Here is an 18,758-nt window from a genome sequence, read left to right as displayed (position 1 = left end):
CCTTTGACCCCATGGCAAATTTTGTTGCTTTGTGTAATATATGTTTACGTACAGTAAGAGAGTGGAGGCTATTCCCTGAAACGAAGGCAGCCTGTGGACCGTTACTACACCACAGAAATAACGCAACGTTTGATTTAAGACCCATCCAAACGGAGCGTTCTCTGGCCAAAAGAGGCGGTTTATGTTTCCATGCCGCCGTGAAATGAAATGGGCTGTTTCTCAAAAAAGCGTTTGCTTTTGTTATGGCAGTATTTTTCTTTTTTCCCCCCTTCTTACTTTAATAAAGTCCAGCTGTGGTCATTGGTTTTTGATTGGATGTTAAGGAGTCACTGCAATCTTCTAAACTGTGTACATATAGGCTTGAGGTGTTTTCTTTTCTTAGGGCGCTGATTCTCAAGCCTCTGCTGTGGGCGTCGACAGCACTCCACATTAGTTTCTTTGTTGGGTACTTGGGTTGAATCACATGTAGTGGTGCAAGAGCATGGCAGATATTTGTAATAAGTGAGTGTATTTCTAGCGAGGCAAGGAGGAGTTTGAGAGAGAGAGAGAGAGAGTGCTGAAGTGGAGAGGAAATGCACGTGTGAAGAACGAGCCGCAGAATTTGTCGCCCAATTCCCTTTTGGAAGCCTGGTGTTGATTAATTGCCTTTCTTTCTTTTTTTTCAACGTCTCAGCGCTATAGTAAAGGGAAATGTAGCAGCCAGCTTTGCTGTGGGCGTTTTTGCTCTGTGTGGCGGTTAGTTGATAACCTTGTTAATGGAAGGGAACGACCAACAAAGCGGGGAGCTTTTTATAGGACTTTGAACAGATGTAGCCAGCCAAGGACTTGATGGAGAAGGCCACGTTGTAATGTGCTGCTATGCCTTGAATATGATAAAAGATAAAAGCATGCATTTCAGTTCAAAGTTTCATTAAAATATGGATTTGTTTCAAATGTCTCCCCACTCATTTCTCCTTTTTCACAATGACTGTTGAAGTCGAACTACAAGCTCTTTAGAGCTTTGTCAAGCAATTGATACTGCTCAGCTTGATTTGCATATAAGGATTTTAAATTTGTTTGCAGTTCCCTGGGCTCCGAAGTCTTGCGTAGAGGCGTCCTCATTGGGCAACAAGAAAAACGTTGATGCCCGAAATTAGAAATGTAACGAACTGTTTCACACCCAAGCAGTTTGCTTTGCATTTCTTATTGGCTTGCATGCACATTCCTCCACAGTTTTGTTTTGAGAGAGAAATGGACAACAGCAGAAACAAATAACAGGAATTGAAACTGTTGGCTACAAAAGCGGCCTGTGTGAGGGCATTATGTCCTCAGTCCGTGTCTTTCTCCAACGGTCAGCACTCATGAATGCCACCGAGTCTTAAGAACAGATATATTCAAGCGCTGCACGCACTGTCTGACGGTTTATTTAGTGTGTGTGCGTGTGTGTGAGTGTGAGTGCAAAGGCTTTGGGCACGGGAACATGTTTTTCTTTAAGGCCTGTAATTATGAATGGAGTCTGGCAGCACGACGTCCAGCCATCTCCTTTCGCTGGAGGCTGGCACAGTGCTGCAGGCTGGAGGGTGGCACGGCTCGCTGAAGTGCCCCCATTGAGCTGCCCGCGGCCAGCTGGCTCTGCGCTCCGAGCTCTGGGGCCTACGCTTCCCATTGCCAAGCTTTGGGTGGGTGGAGGCTGCCATCTAGGTGCACACAATGGAACAACCGTTTCTAAATTCTTTTTAAAAAGGGAGCGAAAGAGGAGGGGAGAAAAAAAGGTTTAAATAGAATCTTTGATAAGCCAAGAGTTTGAGCAAGGAGCAGTTGGAGATCGTTTACATATCACAGAGTTGTAGTTATTTGTAGTATGTTTATATATATATATATATATATATATATATATATATATATATATATATATATATATATATATATAATATATAATATGTGTGTGTGTGTGTGTGTGTGTGTGTGTGTGTGTGTGTATATATATATATATATATATATAAACATACATATATATAAGCATTTATTGTGTGCGTGTGTATGTTTATGTGTGTGTTCATTAAATATGTTTGTGTGTGTTTGTAGCTGTGACTGAATATTACGATTAAAACTGAAAGTTTAGTTTAAGGTACAAGAACTAAACCTCAAACCGCTCTTGTGAGTAAACAACCAGCCCTTTGTGTGTCATTTCCACAATGAAAATAATGTAACCTTTACCTAAATAATGTAACCTTTCAGTGTTTTGTGTTCTTTTTATGTGGAGCGTTTGTTCGTTTTGTTCGTTGTGTTCTTTATTTGATCACCTGAAGTTCAACATATACAACCTGAAAGTGACGAACTTCATGATTGTCATTATCAGCGTTTTTATGTCATTCTCAGAGAGTTATAATGCAAATCTCAAATTTAGTTGCAGCAACCTCAACTGGCTTTATAAGTCACATGTATTCTTTTATTCTGACATGTTTCTAGTGATATTTACTTATTTTTATTACCACTAAATTGATTGAAGCTGCATAGAGCTGGGACGTGTGAGCACTAGAGGGAGGACTTGGCCAACCTCCTGTGGTGTGCTCCCTCTCAGACTGTGTTTGATAGCTGCCAGAAGCTGGCAAGTAGCACAAGCTCCTGCATTAATTCAAGTAAGAGGATGATAGTAGTTAATGAATGTCATTTGAGGTTTCACTTGGGCTGCATTGAAATATGGCATAGTGCCATTATCAGTGAGGTATTTATCTGAGAAGAGTGTCTTGTGAAGTAATAGTCTTTAAAATGATCATGCTTTATTAAAAAAAAAAAACAAACAAAAAACTGATGACTATTACTTGTCTAGTGTAAAAAGGGACTTTTACTTTATTTTCAGTCATTTGAATGGTGTATCTCATTTTTCCACAAAGTGGGTGTACATTTTTGTGTCCTGCCTGCCCCAGGACCCTAACGTCTTTAACCTTCTGGTATTGTAATAAGATGGAATAAATCCATGCTTTGTGCGCGGGCCCTGGCACCCTGCTCCCTCTCTCAGTGCGATATGTGCTGACCCTGGAGGAGAAGAGAGGAGCTTTTGTCCCGGCCGCTGCCACAGAAAAGACATTATTTACTGCCACAGGGGGATGGGGGCTCGGGGGAATTCGACCGTCAGCCGCCGAGAGAGCAAGAAGGAGACTGAAAAAAGCTGTTTTGTGTCCCCAGCCATAGCAGTATGAAAAGAAAGGAGTTAAAAAGGAGAGAGGGAGAGATTTCCTCTATGCCAGACAATTGAGCGTCTGTTGGGCCTGGCGCATATTATCCCTGCAGTAAAGGTTGTTTACATTGACTCGGATACTGTTTGGATTGCCGCGCCGCTGCCATTGTGGATCACGCAGAGTGGGGGAGAAGAGGAGGACGTTTTTTCTTTCGCTGTTTTCTGATAGTCCGTTAGAGATGTTTCCCACTAATGACAAACTAAATAATGGGATCTCTGTGAGGACTTCTGTGGTACTGTTTGCTCTCATTTTTTAGAGATTTATTGTAAGAAAATGAAATCAGAATTTCAGTCAGAACTTCTGATTAACACTGTGTAACTGAATATAAAAGAAGGTGAGGAGTTGCACATTAAATAGGTACATTCAGCAGAGAAAGCTTATGCAGTTATTTTTCAGTGACAGATTTGACTTGAAGTTGCCTTTCAACATGTCAAATAATGTTCAGACTCTAGATGTAGTGTTTCTGTATGATTGATGAGGTTATGTCCTACTGCACACCTTCTGTAGAATTGTAGTAGATATGGAACTTGAAGCAGTTTTTATTTGGCAAAAGTTGTCAAGCTATGACTTTAGTTTAATTAAAAATGCCTGCTCTGAAAGTGTTCAATTAATCATGTTCGTCCTGTTCGTAAACAACCTCAGTAACATCCAGTGCTGCAGAATAATGTCTCAGAGTGTTTTTATGAAACAGAGCCGTAGGTGGAAGAGGCCTGAAGCCTGAGGAGGGAGAGCCGCAGAAACAGCAGTGCAGGTGGCAGGGCGGAGCGGAAGGATTTGATTTAAAGGAAGTTTTAGTCTAAACATAGTTCAAGTCACTGCAGGGTAGCAAGGCAATATTTACTTAGTACCAAAAAGGGATTTACCAAGGAAGTGCTTGCAGCTAGACTGTTTTGTGAAGTCCAACATTTTATTTTTATTAATAAAAAGCTGAATTTCTGTAATAAGTCTGTATTTGGTATTTATGTACCTCACTACTTTCACTATCATTGTAAGTGCTGTGTGAAATTTATATTGAACCTACTGAATGTGGGCTAATAGGAGTGCATGTTCTGAGTTGTTGCTGTTTATGTCCTCTGCAGCAATTTCACCAGTGAGGGCTCTCAGACTGGCCCTTTTGGAGATAACAGCCAAGCAGCAGCCACAGCACCCACAGCTCCCCCCTCTAGAGCAGCATCATCCTCACCTCCGTCCTCCTCTTCTTCTTCCTCGGCCTTCTGCCCCGTCCTGCCCTCTCGGCACATTGTGGAGCGACAGCCACGCATGCTGAACTTCCATGTAGAGTACCGCACACGTTCAGTAGAAGTGGTGCTGGAGGATGCTAGCACAGTTGGTGAGTTACAGTGCTTGTTCCCACACCCCACACACACGCTCATGCATTTAGACAGTCACCGTTGCATACTGTAGATCAGGGATTCCGAGCTGCAACCTTGGAGGGCCATAACAGGTTGGTGACCAAACTGTTCTGGATTCTGGCTTTCTAGGACTGGAATTCGCCACTGGGGATGTACATTCTAAATGAACAGAAATCCGGTTGACCCCAGAGAAGGAAAAATCAACAACGGAAAGGGAAAAATTATAGACTTCGGCCACATTTAGAGTAGGGCTGGGGTCTTACTTTTTAGATAATGGCATTTGAGGTTAAAATTTGAAAAGATATTCGATTATTCAAAAATAGCCAGGGGTAGGGATGCGAATTTTGGCAAATTCTTTTGACCGATAACCGACTGTTATTCTTTGATGGTTAATCATTAACCAACAAACCTAAAATCACGGATCTGGCCCATGAAACCGTCACTGTGAGGCTTTAAGCTTTATTAAATGAAAAAAACGTAGCCTAATGTAACACATATGACAGTAATAAAATGTAGTCAAATTACTCACAAATTAACAAACTTGTATAGCTGTTTTTAGAAAAGAAGAGACAGGTCACTGATTAAAATATGAACGGGAAAGCTCGTAACACTCAACTTGTGTCTGTTTATGAGGAAAGTCCCACCCTTCAATAAAATGAGCCAAGCAGATTGCTGGTTAAACTGCAAGTGGGGAAAAACCTCCTTGTGGTGGAGATATGCGCATGTGCAGTAACCAGAAGAAGCTTATTTAAGCCAAACACTACATACTATTCAAGTTCTTTTTGTCAGATTTTATCAGTGTTTTCAAATCTGTATGTTAATGTGGCCTAATGTGGTTTTATAGGTCTCTCCCCATTCAAAGAGATAGGAGCCTGGTCTTGTACGAGTAGAAATAATTGCCTGTGTGCGTTGCCAAGATGGCCCTTGAATGGACAGGCTTTCCTATAAGGACTTGGTTTAAGACTACACTCAACAGAAGTAACATGGTCGTTTTAAAAAGTCAGTTGTAGTCTACCCTAGCACTATGTCATGTTGCTGAATGTTCTAGTTGTGGTAGTGCTGTAAACTACATTTAGATTGTTGTAATTTGCTGCCATATCTCTTGATCAATGGCCCCGGTGCTACCAGTTAAAATCATGTGGAGTCGCGAAGAAAACTATTCCAGCAGCAGAAGTTAAAAGTTAGAGTTGACTTCAGAACTTGTGTGTCACCAAGTACAAGAACAGTTTGTGCTCTTGCGCCCTCATCCATACAATTCAAAATTTTCTCCTCAGTCTACAACGTGCCAACATTACTTTTTCAGAGAAATCTACTTTCAATCATGTCCTTAACAATGCAGCCAAGGCAACACACTCTCTGAGGTGTTAATGTTTTATAGTACAATGTATAATATACTTACTTGCAAAATTGTCACTTTTTTACAATTCTGTTAAAACTTAAAATAATGTTTCCCTGATTTGTTATCTGTACCCTGTATTATCATCTCCATCCTCCTGTGATGAAATGAATACCAGAAAGGGAATTTTCAGTATGCCAAAACTGGCCTCTCTAACGATCAACCGAGTACTTGAGTACCCGTGCACATCCCTAGTAGTCACCCCTCCTTTACACCAGTATCTCTCTTGCAGACATTTTAATAAAACAAAGGGTAGAGATTCCTTCCCTTTATTTTCCTTGCCTTTATGCTCCAGAACCATGATGGAGAACTACTGTTCTTAATGTGCTGTAGCTGCAGTGGCACCACCAAATAACACTAATCAAGAAGAAATGAACAGAACTCACACATCTAAATACTCTGCTTTGAGGGCAGGTAATAAAGGTAACATTGTGAATGTGCAAAAAACTGGGGATGAGACAGATCACAAAACTCACAGTTCGGATCCTGTTTTTTTTTGCTCGCAGATCAGATCATTTTTTGGATCTGCAAAAAAAAAAAGACATAACTTTGCTTTCAATTAATTACTTACAGAACATAAAGAATACTTAAGGCAAGGAACGTTTGCCTGTCATCTTAAACGGAACATCCAAGATGTCCAATTGTTAAATAAAATCTCAGAATTAAATGTCAATACTCAGTTATTAAATTAAAGTGCGAAGTGAGGCATTACTTTAAACAGTAGTGAATGAAAAATAGCCTTTGTCCACATCACCAAAAAATTCTCGCTAGGAACCGTGCGAGGTGGTGTCTTGCCATTAGAGATGAAAGGATATTAAAATTTCATATCACGATTATCATGACCAAAATTATCATGATTATCGGTATTATCGCGATATTGTTCAAATATTTTGAAAAGTAAAATAAATTAAAAAATAAATACTGATACACAAACTGAAACTCGTTTCACCAACTTTTATATTAACACAAATAGAATTGGCAGCAATATGCACTTTTTGTTTGCCTAAACATTAAAAATGAGGTCAATACATTTTTAGTATTACTTTTGTATTACTTAAAATACTTGTAATACTCTGTAAACAAAAGAACAGCAAATGTATTATTATTACTGTTGTTGTTGTTGTTGTTGTTGTTGTTATTATTATTATTATTATTATTATTATTATTATTATTATTATTATTATTATTATTCTTCTTGTTCTTCTTCTTGTTCTTCTTCTTCTTCTTCTTCTTCTTCTTCTTCTTCTTCTTATTATTATTAATTACAATAACTAGGGATTTCCCTGCATAGAGAATTAAATCTCGACCAACTCTGAGGTGGGTCTTAATGGAAAATTACTACTTCTAAGAAGTGCTGCACTCGGGGGATTTCTGTCCGAACTGCAACTGCAGCATTATTGTGCCGTTGTGGCGCTGAACCCCTAATTAATACAGTGCACCAGGAAAAACAGCCAAAATTACAGAGGAATTGCATGACCGCGCTGTGAGCTGCAGACAGTGTAGAACTCACACAGCGTATCTCCACCTGTGGAGCTGCTTCTCTGAAAGCATTTTAAAACTAAAACATAACTTAAAATTAACATGCATCTGAGCTGCGGCAGAAACACTCCTAAAGTTTCATCTCTGAAACTCTGCTTTTCCCAAAAGCGGCACACAGCGTTTACTCACGCGAGGTCCCGTCTCAAAGCACACTATCTTCTCTGTGTAGTGCACTTCGTGGATCATGAAATAGCAAATCCTTCACCCAAAGAGTGCATGAAACGTTCGACTAAGTCATTTATAATCAACATCAACAACAGGTTACAAATCCCCTATTTAAAACTCAGCTGCTTGTTAATGATGATCGTGTTTGTTTGAACAGTAGTGCCCTATGTAGGGGACATTGAGTGGTTTGAGACGTTGTTATTCTCCTCTCAGATAGTAAACACTGCAAGCTAGACGAGAAAGGGGAGCTGCGCAGATTGAACCTCTGCAGCGTCTCATTCCAGAGTTTGTGTGACTTAACTCAGAGCTCATTTTGGAGACTCTGCTCCACAGAAATGTGTTAAAAGCTTTAGTTTCGATTCACAGTTGATTCACCGATTGTTTTTCTTTTTTTTTTTTTTTGACGCTAAAAGCTTCATTTTATATGATTAACGAACCATAAGCATTGGTTAAACCACAAACCGTGACATTTCTTCTATTTCGAAGTCCCCACAGACTTCTACGTTAAAGTTAACCTTGCATTCTCTAAAAAGTAGCAGGTGGTGGTTGCGAAATGACTCGTAAAGTGTGATGTGTTGCCCCCTTTCCCCGCATTTTTCTTTTGGCCTGTTCTGCAGACAGGGTGGTCATCTTCAAACTTTCCTTCTGCATCCTTATAAAACCCAAAATATGACCAAACGTCAGACTTGGTCTTCTTAGAAGGCTGAAATATCTCTGAATCTCCGAGTTTTCACACCACGGTAATCGGCCGCGGTTTTAACGATACTTTAAAGTTCAAACGGTACTACTAACCGTCATAAATTTTACCGCGGTTTACCGTGAAACCGGTAACCGTTTCATCTCTACTTGCCATCATTGCAATATTTACACTCGTTGCTTTTCCACCATGCCAGTAAAGTCAGTATTAAATGTACCTAGTATTACTGCATTCACACACAAATGCCAATACATTACCAGCGTACATTTACCGTTAATATTGAGGCTTTGTATCAAACTTGCAGCCTTTAAATGCGTTATTAAACAGACTGTGGCTTCCTCAGTATGAAGCTTCTTCACTTCTTGGTCATGTACAAAATACACTCTTGCTATGTTGCCTTTGGAAATTAATCTGCGGTTCACATGCATGCCAAACCATGGGTGAGGATCTGTACGAATCATGGATTGAGTACTGTCTGTTACACCACTGAAAGACAGTCTTTAAACAATGTCATTAATCATTTCAAATTGAAAGTAGAGGAAGTAGCTTGTCAATTTAAGACACACACCTTAAAGGAGTGTGAAGGAGCTCATGCAGGTCCCGTTCAATTTAGCTAAAAGCTAGTGTTGTGTTTTTATCAAGAAATATACGATTATACTAAAATGGATTTTTATAGAACTTGTATAGAGATTTATTTTGTGGTCTACAATTAAATGCACTTGTAACCCCTTGAGCGTTCCTCCTAAAATCAAATAAATAAATAACAGACAAACAAAGACAGACATGTGGTGTAATAGTCCATATTTTGTGCCCTTGTATCAAATCAGGAAGTACTTTGTCTAGAACAGATACCAGTGGTTGCTATTTACACCTAGTTCTACATAGACCTACATTGCACAGCTGTAGTAAGCTTTCATTACTTCAAACTGACTATCCTGCCCACGCAGGCTTGCACTTGTGGTACTTTCAGGGTTGTTTGAAGTTCACAGGCTTTCTGCACTGTGACTTCTTCTCCGAAGTCAAATAAATGCAGTGTGGTTTTTCTGAGTAGTCTCAGCTGTTAAGCCATAATGATCCTAGAATGTGATTTCACGTGCTGAAGTGTGTCTAGTGTCTGGTAAGCCTGCAAACAGTTATTTGTAGAGATGGACCGCTCAGTATTTCTGGGACCGATACCGATTTCTGATTGCCTTTCAGCATGATAATAGCTGATACCAATTGAGTGCGGGGTTGGACTGTTAAGGCCTATTCACACCACGTATACATTTTCCAGACCAAAAAAAAACGGATGCTATTTTATCGTAGTGGGACCTTCACACCAAGTCTGAAGCATTTTTCCGTCTTAGCACCCTGAAAACTTTTTTTTTTTAATTTTAAGCACTGCAACTAAATGGTGCATACACTGGGTACATCCCATTCTACAAAAAAGACAACATGGGGAGTCCCACTGCCTATTACAAGAGCTAGCTAAAGCTGCATAACAAGCGATTCTGCAGGTGTTTCCACAGGTCAGTGGGGGGAATTTGAGACTCTGCGTCTGCTTGTTGCTACTCTCATTTAAAAAGGAGCGAATGAACTGCAGTTAAATACAGTAGCTGTAACATACTCACCGTCATTCATAGCCTTTCAGCTCTCGTATGCCATGTATTGTCTTTAACATCCACATTTTTCTACTCAGCGTTTTGCTTGTGGATATAAGTGTAAAAGTCTGTGTATAAGCATATAAGTGTGGAAGCCCATTCCTGCCACTTCAATCAAACAATTCAACAAACAAAAAACAAAAAAATCAAACAAACTAATTATTGTTTTTTTTTCCTTATTAAATGAATCGCTATGCCATTGATTTGTGACAATAACTCATTATTTTGAGATGCTTTCTCATTATTCTGAGAAATTTTCTTATTATTTTGCTTTTTCATTGGATAGTATCTCAAAATAATGACAATCTCAAAATAATGAGTTGTTTTCAAAATAATGATTTGTTGTCGCGAAGCAATGGCATAGCAGTTCACTTAAGAAAAAAAAAAATTAAGCACTGGATATTTTTTATTTTAAGTGGCGGGGGTGGGTTTGCATATATAAGCTTTTGTGTTCTGCTACAAGAGTTCTGCTGCCGTCCTGATGTACGTTTGTTTGGTCTGCAACCATGACAACAGAGCTCTGAATTCAACGTATCCGTACAATGCAGAAAATAGAGCAGGCTCCACTTAAAAATGTACGCAGCGTCAGTTTCACACTTGGTGTGAAAGATGACATTTAATATACGTGTATTCATTTTCAGAACTTGACATGTTTTTTTGTAAGTAAAAATCAGAGTCTGTGTAAATAAGCCTTAGTCCTGTAGTCAAAAGTCTGTATTTCCATCTTTTGAACGAGGAACTGCAAATCCTGTGATCAAGGAGTCTTGCTCAGGGCTACAGCGATCCTTAAATGTGGCTCATATGTTTTAAGTCTCTGATCAGCTCTCAGAATTGGCTTGGTTGCAGAAATATCAACCAACCACATATTTGGGCTGAACAGCGTCCATTACTGATATATAGCCTATTGAAAGTTCCATCTCTAGTTATTTATGTTGAAAATATGATGGCAAACAAATTTGTGTTAGATAGAAAAATTCATAAAAAATTATTATTTTTATTTTTTATTTTTTCCCCCCCACCTTGTTACTTGGACTAACTGTTACAGCCTTTGTGTCTGGGTGGTGGGTATGTGTTTCTGTGAATGAGCGTTAGTCAGTGTCCAGTTATTCCTGATGGTGTCCGAAGAGTACTTTTGAGCACTGTACATTATATTTTCAAGTGACTGACTGCTAAGCTTCCTATTTGGCTGATCATGCAAAAGCAGTTAGGACTTGATAATTAACTGTTGAGTTGAATTTACTGTGCTAAGGTTGGAAAACCATCATGCTCTGTAGCGGTGTAGATGGAGTTTGCCATCACTGTTCTGATCTTGCTTTACATATTGTATTTAACTCTCCTTCTAAAGTTGATACTGCCACCTCCTGGTGGCACTGTGAACTAAACTCAGTTATTTTTAATCTGAAAAGTATATTCTCTTTGCAGGAGACATCAAACAGATACTGGAGACAGAGCTTCAGGTGCCTGTGTCTAAAATGCAGTTAAAAGGCTGGAAGAGTGGCGATGTTTCGGACAGTGTGAGTGTTTCTTTACTGTGATGTAATTTGTTGTCATGTTTTTGGCTTATACGGCATCAGTTCATCCGAACAGCAGACATAAAGAACTACATGTGTGCTTTAATTAGTGCCTTCATACTTTATTTGGCTGAGATACCTGCTCAGTTAGAATAGATATTCTGATTCATTCACATTTTACTTTTTCTATTGACTTCTGTGTTTTCTTTTTCAGACGGTGCTGCGGAGTTTACATCTGCCCAAAAACAACAGCCTGTATGTGCTGACCCCAGACATCGCCCCGTCTGCCACCACCAGCCAGAGCAGGTATGTGTTTGTGTGTGGTAATACATTAGCAGTGAGAAGTTTGGATTCACAGTCACACTAAATAAAAAGTGAAAGTTAAATGAAATAATGCTGTTATGATGCTACTGCTCTACACCTTCACAGATTTTAACTAATTAGTATTACGTTTTGAAAAAAGAAAATGTTTTAAATGTTTGCCTTACATTGAAAACATTCAAACATAGTGATCAAATCTCCGGCACAGAACTTAGCAAGAAATTACTTAAAAGAAATAATCACAGACACACACACACACACCGATCAGGCATAACATTATGAATCCTTGATTCTATGCTCATTGTCCATTTTATCAGCTCCACTTATTATATAGGTGCACTTTTATAGTTCTACAATTGCAGGCTGTAGTCCATCTGTTTCTCTGCATACTTTGTTAGCCCCCTTTTACCCTGTTCTTCAGTGGTCAGGACCCCCATGGACCTTCACAGAGTAGGTGCTATTTGGGTGATGGATCATTCTCAGCACTGATGGTGGTGTGTTAGTCTGTGTTGTGCTGGTATGAGTGGATCAGACACAGCAGTGCTGTTGGAGTTTTTAAACACTGTGTCCACTCACCGTCCACTCTATTAGACACTCCTACCTTGTCAATCCACCTTGTAGATGTGAAGTCAGAGACGATAGCTCATCTGCTGCTGTGTCTGATCCACTCAGACCAGCGCAACACACACTAACGCACCACCACCACATCAGTGTTACTGCAGTGCTGCGAATGATCCATCACCCAAATACTACCTGCTATATATATATATATATATATATATATATATATATATATATGTGTGTGTGTGTGTGTGTGTGTGTGTGTGTGTGTGTGTGTGTGTATGTATATGTGTAATATGTAATTTAACTGTGTTAAATTGTGCTGAAGAGCCAGGTAAAGGAGATATACTTTCAACAACAAATGAAGGAGGAAATATAACACTATCTCATAAATAAAAAGAAAAAAAAAGACTACTCTCATGTTATCACAAATGTTCGTGTTCTGTGTGATGGCAAATTCCACATGATCAGTTTCAAATCAGCATCTCAAATAGATGTTTTAGACCAAGAGTCCTTGTTAAAAATTTACAAAGTGTTGATTTTGGTTCACTCTTTAGACTTCAGGATTTAAAAAGGTCAGTATTTATTTCAAGGAGAGAACGCTCTTTGAAACACCTTAATTTTTATTGGAGAAGACGTTTCTAATATCACAACATGAGTGCAGTACTACAAAGCTCGGCTACTACATGCATGTTCAACCAGAGCTAAACCTGGCCCCTTGTTTTACACAGATCATTGTGTAGCTTGATACAAAACAAAAGAAGATGCCTTTTTTCATAAAGAATCAGGAATAGGCGATATGACAAATGAAGTAGAATTGTGAGTAAATTTTAGGAAGCAGTAGTACAAAATGGAGAAGAAAACCATGCATGACCAGTATCTTATAACAGTACAATAGAAAGAACAGGTACATGCGACTTTTTAATTGCTTAATAACGTTTGTTTGTTTGGGATGTTTGAGGGACAGCTACTTGAAATGTTAGTTTCAAGCCCTGACTACTACCTTCAGCCGTAAAGCTGTAAGAAGTACTGTTTTTACAGTTGATTTGTGAAACACATATCAACATCAGACATGTAAAATGTAAAAACAGTGCTTCCATTATTGGCACAACAGTTCATTTTTTCCATTCTTTTTGCCTAATATTGAATTCAAAATCGTTAGGAAACTTTATATTCCTTATTGAAATTCTGTTTGAGTTGGCAGACTTTGTGTGCTCTCTGTCTGCCTAACACTAGGTGGCACTGCTTGATAATTTTTTTTTTTAATTTGAACACTCACAAGGGAGATTTGATTAGAAGACCAGTACCTTATTCTCTTGATCTGTGGAAAGTCTTGTTTTTATATTTTATGAAGCTAAATAGTTTGACACACGAGCTAATTTTTCATACATTATAAGAAAATTTTCATACATTATTGCTCAGAAAGTTTGCATCAAAATTGTTTCCATTGCTGTAAAACCAGTTTTGTTGCAAATATGCATGTAAACACACCATACTGTTCTAATGTGATGCTGGTACTTTATTGATTTTCATATAATTTATCATATAATTTATATTTTCATATAAATTTATAAATTTATAAATTACATGTCTACCCAACCTGTAGAAATTTCCAAAATGATTGAGAAAGCTGTATAGCATCAGCATTTAAGTTATATGGCTCATATTTGCAAATCACTCAGCAAAAATTCTTTGATGAGATGTTACTGTAGATATAATAGACCTTTATTATTTAATAACCTTAATACCTTGCTCACACAATAATTAAGATTCTGAATAAAAACATGTTCTGCCCATGCATGGTAAAACATATTTTACTATTGATTAAATGAGCTACTATTAAAATGAACTACTAATGTGTGATGCTGCATTTGACTCCACATTGTATCAGCAGTGGCTGCAAATATTGAAGTATTTCAAGTCTTAGAAAAAATGAGCATTTTGAAATGTGACATTTCCCAGTAATTATCGGTCTGACATGTTTCACAGATTAAACCACAAGTCGTGCTGACACATGCCCCACAGTCTACCAAACAGTCTGTGTGAGAAACACAATAGGTATTGTGTCATTGAATACTTAAGTGACTCTTTTTGAGACAGAACAGCTTCAGCAGTCATTCTGAGTCACTTTATCACATTTTAGCTCTACTGTCAAGGACAGAAACAAAAAGAAGCTTTGCTTTGACACAGGTATCAGCAATGTAGATGTTACTCAAACTCTGTGCTCAATAGGCCCATAACGAACAAAAAGAAAAGGGAATCTGACAAAAGAAGGTTGATGTCCCTACCTGTACAAGTATAGCTGTGCAGTGTGGCCTAAAAATTAAATCACAATATTCTGTAAGATATTGTAACAGTGCATGTTACAAGTTCTTTTGGAGGGGAAAAAATCTTTTCTTTTAACAGTGTAATCATTATAGATACCGAAGAAGGTAATTGATTATGATTTTTGATTGACTTGAGTAATGTAAGGATTTATTTATTTAGTTAATTATTGAGTAATATTTTGATTTATGATATGCATAGTGACACTAAATGTCCACATCTTATCCAGACACGCCTTTTAATCGGTACATTCTTATACTTTTAAAATGCTCCCATTACTCACAATTGCACATAAACAGCTTGAATAATCTCCATAGAAAAGTACTGTTTAAAGAATCGAATGCTCTGTAGCAGCCGCTCATGAACGACTCGATGCTCAATGTCAAGAGTCGGGTAGCAGAGTATAAAGCCCCCCAGCTTTAGGCTGTGGAAGAGTGAAACCATGTTTCTTCGGAGGGATGAAGTAGCATCCGGTACCTTTGGGGTAAACTGGAGAGGTGTTTGTGATTCTGAACTAGATGTCCAACATCAGTACCTGACCTCACTAATGCTCCTGTTCCTGAATGCATTTAGATTCTTACAGCAGTGTTCCAACATCTAGCGTAACACCTTCCCAGATGGGTAGAGGCTGCTACTGCAAAGGCATTGGATGCAGTGGATATATTTCTTTGAAGATGAAGCAATGTTGACAAACTTAAACCCACAGAATCAGTGTAGTACTACTAGGTATTTAAATGTACTCGTCCTAGTTTATTTCATAAACTGTGGGTTTATTATTTAGTAAATTAATCTTGAGTCTTATTGACTAATAACTGCTAACTGCATTGTTCAACTACTAATATGTTGGGTGTTTAGTTATAAGAGGGAGGAATAGACGTCTACACTTGACAGGTCCTTAGAGTGTAACAGTTTTTTTGCAGCTAACGGTTTAAAGATTGCAGTATTGCTAAAATTAGCCTAATCATATCAGTTTCAAGTACAATTTCTTTGTATTTTAGTAATTTGTGAATCATAAGAAGTGAGTAATATCACTAAGTCTCTAGGCTTTTAAAGTCATGAGTAGTTAAGTGAGAAGGAGGTCAGTTTGGTGTGTGCGTCTGTGTTTCTCTGTGTAATTATCTGTGTTGATTAGAGCTGCTGTTAGTCCCAGCGGGAGGCAATGGGGATGTAACGACGTGGCTGTGTGTAAACTGGCGTCTCTGTCAACTTGTGTGGACACTGTACTCCGATGTGTGAACAGGCACATGAGAAGGAAAGTTAATAATGGGCTCTAACCTAATGTTGTGATAATCACGCTCTGCTCAAAACATGTTGACAGTTAGCTTGTCTGCATTTTCTTTTTCATTGTCAGGCGTTATGCATTTTATTCTATGCTTTGGTGCCTTGAATCAGATTTTAGGAGTTTGTCATTGTTTGATGTGTTGGTAGTAGGGCTGCAACTCCTGATTATGTCCATAACTCATTCATTGGTCTATTTTGAGTAATCAAGAAAAAAAACAGAGTGCAGTTGTTGGTTTGTCAATAAGCAACATTGAATGTTTAAATATTTAATGTGTTCACCCTTTTCACGGTTCATGGTTTATTTTATATCAGCATAGAAAAAAATTATAGAAATAAAAAAAAAACTAAATAAAAGAAAAACTATTTTTTTAACACATAAATAGACTGCAAAGTTGGCAAATACAAACCAGAAGTCTAAATAAATCTAACCATTGCTTGTCTTTCAGATTTTCTTCTCATCTAGAGAGCATAGCTAGCTGTTTTTTTGTTTCTTTACACATTGTTGGCTCTACATGTGTACTGAACCACAGTGTGCTTGGAATTTCATACCAGGCCTTGAGCACATTTTAACAGTGATCTGAATGCATCTTCTCGGTCGGAGATAGGGTAGTGTTTGGCACTGAGCATTGCTGGAAGTGTTGGCTATGCCATCGGCAGCCTGTGTGCTCTGTGATGTAACATGGAGAAGCGCTCTTTCTCTGTGAAACCAAAAAAAAAAAACACCGTTTACATTGTGTGCACCATGAGCCGAACCACAGTCTGCCTAAAAGCATAAAATCGCTTTCGGTTCAGAACTGTTGCACCACTGATATTTATTATATTGTGTGAGTTTCTTTCTAGTGATAAAGCAGAGCCAAATTGATTGTTTCTTTGTGGACGGTAACATCATAACCAAACCTTATATTACTGACCGCAAATAAACAGGCCAGTTATCAGCGTTCAACACTGACCACATGCATGAGGTTAACATTGTCAAAAAGCACCTTAAACTGTGGATGGGAGGCCAAAGGACGAAAGTAAAAGAAAATAAAGATATTAAAAGCATAACTGTAGAAACAGAATAATGTAGTTTTGAACCGTTTAAACAGTTTTCAAATGGAGCTCATCCCTTCAGCCAGTGTTAGTTTTGCCTCCTTTTACTTTAAGTCATGCTTGACCCTGCACAGCAGTTTCTGCTGTCTGTATTTTATTTGAATTATGTAATGTGACATAATGACAAGATTCGTTGTCAGCTATTTTTTGTTATCTGCATTGTCAATTTGTTGTTGCAGACCTAGTTGGTAGTTACCCTTTTGGAAAACTAAGAGAGCTGTTTTAGCTGTTTTATGCTTGGGCAGATGTTTTGGAAAATAACCCTCGGATCCCTCAGTAGCCTCACTTTAAATGGCACACTTTCCAGTGACCACAACCTTGTAGATCTCTGGTGTCAAAGCTTCATTATCTCCTAGGTGCTATTTTTGTGGAGTCAGGGTGGGGTGCTCAGACATATGGAGAGAGAGTGTGAGTGAAGAGATGTGTGAGTGAGGGAGTTGGGTGTGCAGTGACCCCATTGTCACCAATAACTGTGTTGCCTCGCAGTGCAGTGAGGAGAAGACCTCCAGCAGAGTGAGCAGGCAAGCTGTTAGCTGCCATTATAAATAACTGTCACACCCAGATAGAGAAGCAGAGCTGTTCCTTCAGAGTTGTGAAAGAGCTTTGCCCCCGCTGCAGTATTGGCGCAACACCTGCGGCTATGGGTGCAAACTGGACGTCACTCGAGCGTAAAGTGTGTCTGATGGATGTAAACTTGCTTGGAATGTAGTGTTACGCACATAAAGGCAGTGCAGTGGGTTCTCCAGCAGAGACATGCCTCTAATGCGTGAAAGGGGAAAAAAAAATAAACTATTATAGTCTCTCCCTCAAAAATATATACCTCATTGTAGCAACTTTGACGATGGGTGGAGGAAAGACGCCGGGGGCAGGTGTGAAGACGGAGATCTTTCTTTTATTATTATTTATACACAACGCAAAACACTGAAAAGCTAGGACTTTTCGGTCCTTTCTTTCTGGTTCAGTTCAGTTCAGTTCAGTTCAGTTCAGTTCAGTTCAGCTCTCACGCCTTTGTAAGTCTCCTTCTCTTTCTGGGCTCTGCCACCTACTGAAGGAAGAGATGGCTTTAAGTAGGCTGGCAGAAACAAGCACAGGTGAACATAATCAGCTACTTAGCCTGCTGGTTCAACCAGACCGGCTTCTCCGTCCCTTCTCTTACTTTCCTACATTTTAGTTATCTTGGGAAGAGGAGTCACAAAGGACATTGCATGTGCTTGATCGGCTCAGTATTTAGATAGATCAATGTTGAAGGTAGTAAGGAATGAAAAGCGAATCAAGTGAATTATACATCTGCTCATGTGGTAGTCTCAACAGCCTGCAGTGACTTAATAAAGGATGCAAGACATTTAATGCAGTAAAATACAGGATTGGCTGATATATACGGACTGATCTATCAAATTGGACAATATTAAGGCCATATAGATGATTGGAATTGGCAGAAAACGCTGCGGGTAAAATGCTTTTTTTGTGTAGTAATGAACAGGCAGCTGTATTTTGAGGAGAATGACCCATTGTTTGACTAAAACCATTAGAGTCTTTAAAGGGAAATTAAGCTGATTTTCCAAAATTTCTGCGTAATTTAATCTAATGTAAACATGTCTTACATCTTCTATTTAAAGTCACTGCCAGCTGCTGAGGCTACCAAAACTCTCATGAGAATTCA

The 18,758-nt window shown here is 38.7% G+C and overlaps 1 protein-coding gene across 1 annotated transcript in view; it reads left to right on the top strand.

Annotated features, from left to right (window-relative positions):
- The window catches only part of faf1 (Fas (TNFRSF6) associated factor 1), an 89,127-nt gene that overhangs the window by 11,607 nt on the left and 58,762 nt on the right, over positions 1 to 18,758 (top strand). The window contains exons 4-6 of the mRNA XM_036579205.1: positions 4,298 to 4,548; positions 11,430 to 11,521; positions 11,733 to 11,824. Of these exons, the coding sequence (XP_036435098.1) occupies positions 4,298 to 4,548; positions 11,430 to 11,521; positions 11,733 to 11,824 (435 nt within the window). The remainder of the gene's footprint in view (positions 1 to 4,297; positions 4,549 to 11,429; positions 11,522 to 11,732; positions 11,825 to 18,758) is intronic.

This window comes from Colossoma macropomum, unplaced genomic scaffold, assembly GCF_904425465.1.
Source record: "Colossoma macropomum unplaced genomic scaffold, Colossoma_macropomum, whole genome shotgun sequence".
Classification (NCBI taxonomy): Eukaryota; Metazoa; Chordata; class Actinopteri; order Characiformes; family Serrasalmidae; genus Colossoma; species Colossoma macropomum.
Note: the sequence above shows the minus strand (reverse complement) of the source record. Positions and strands in the feature narration are given on the sequence as shown.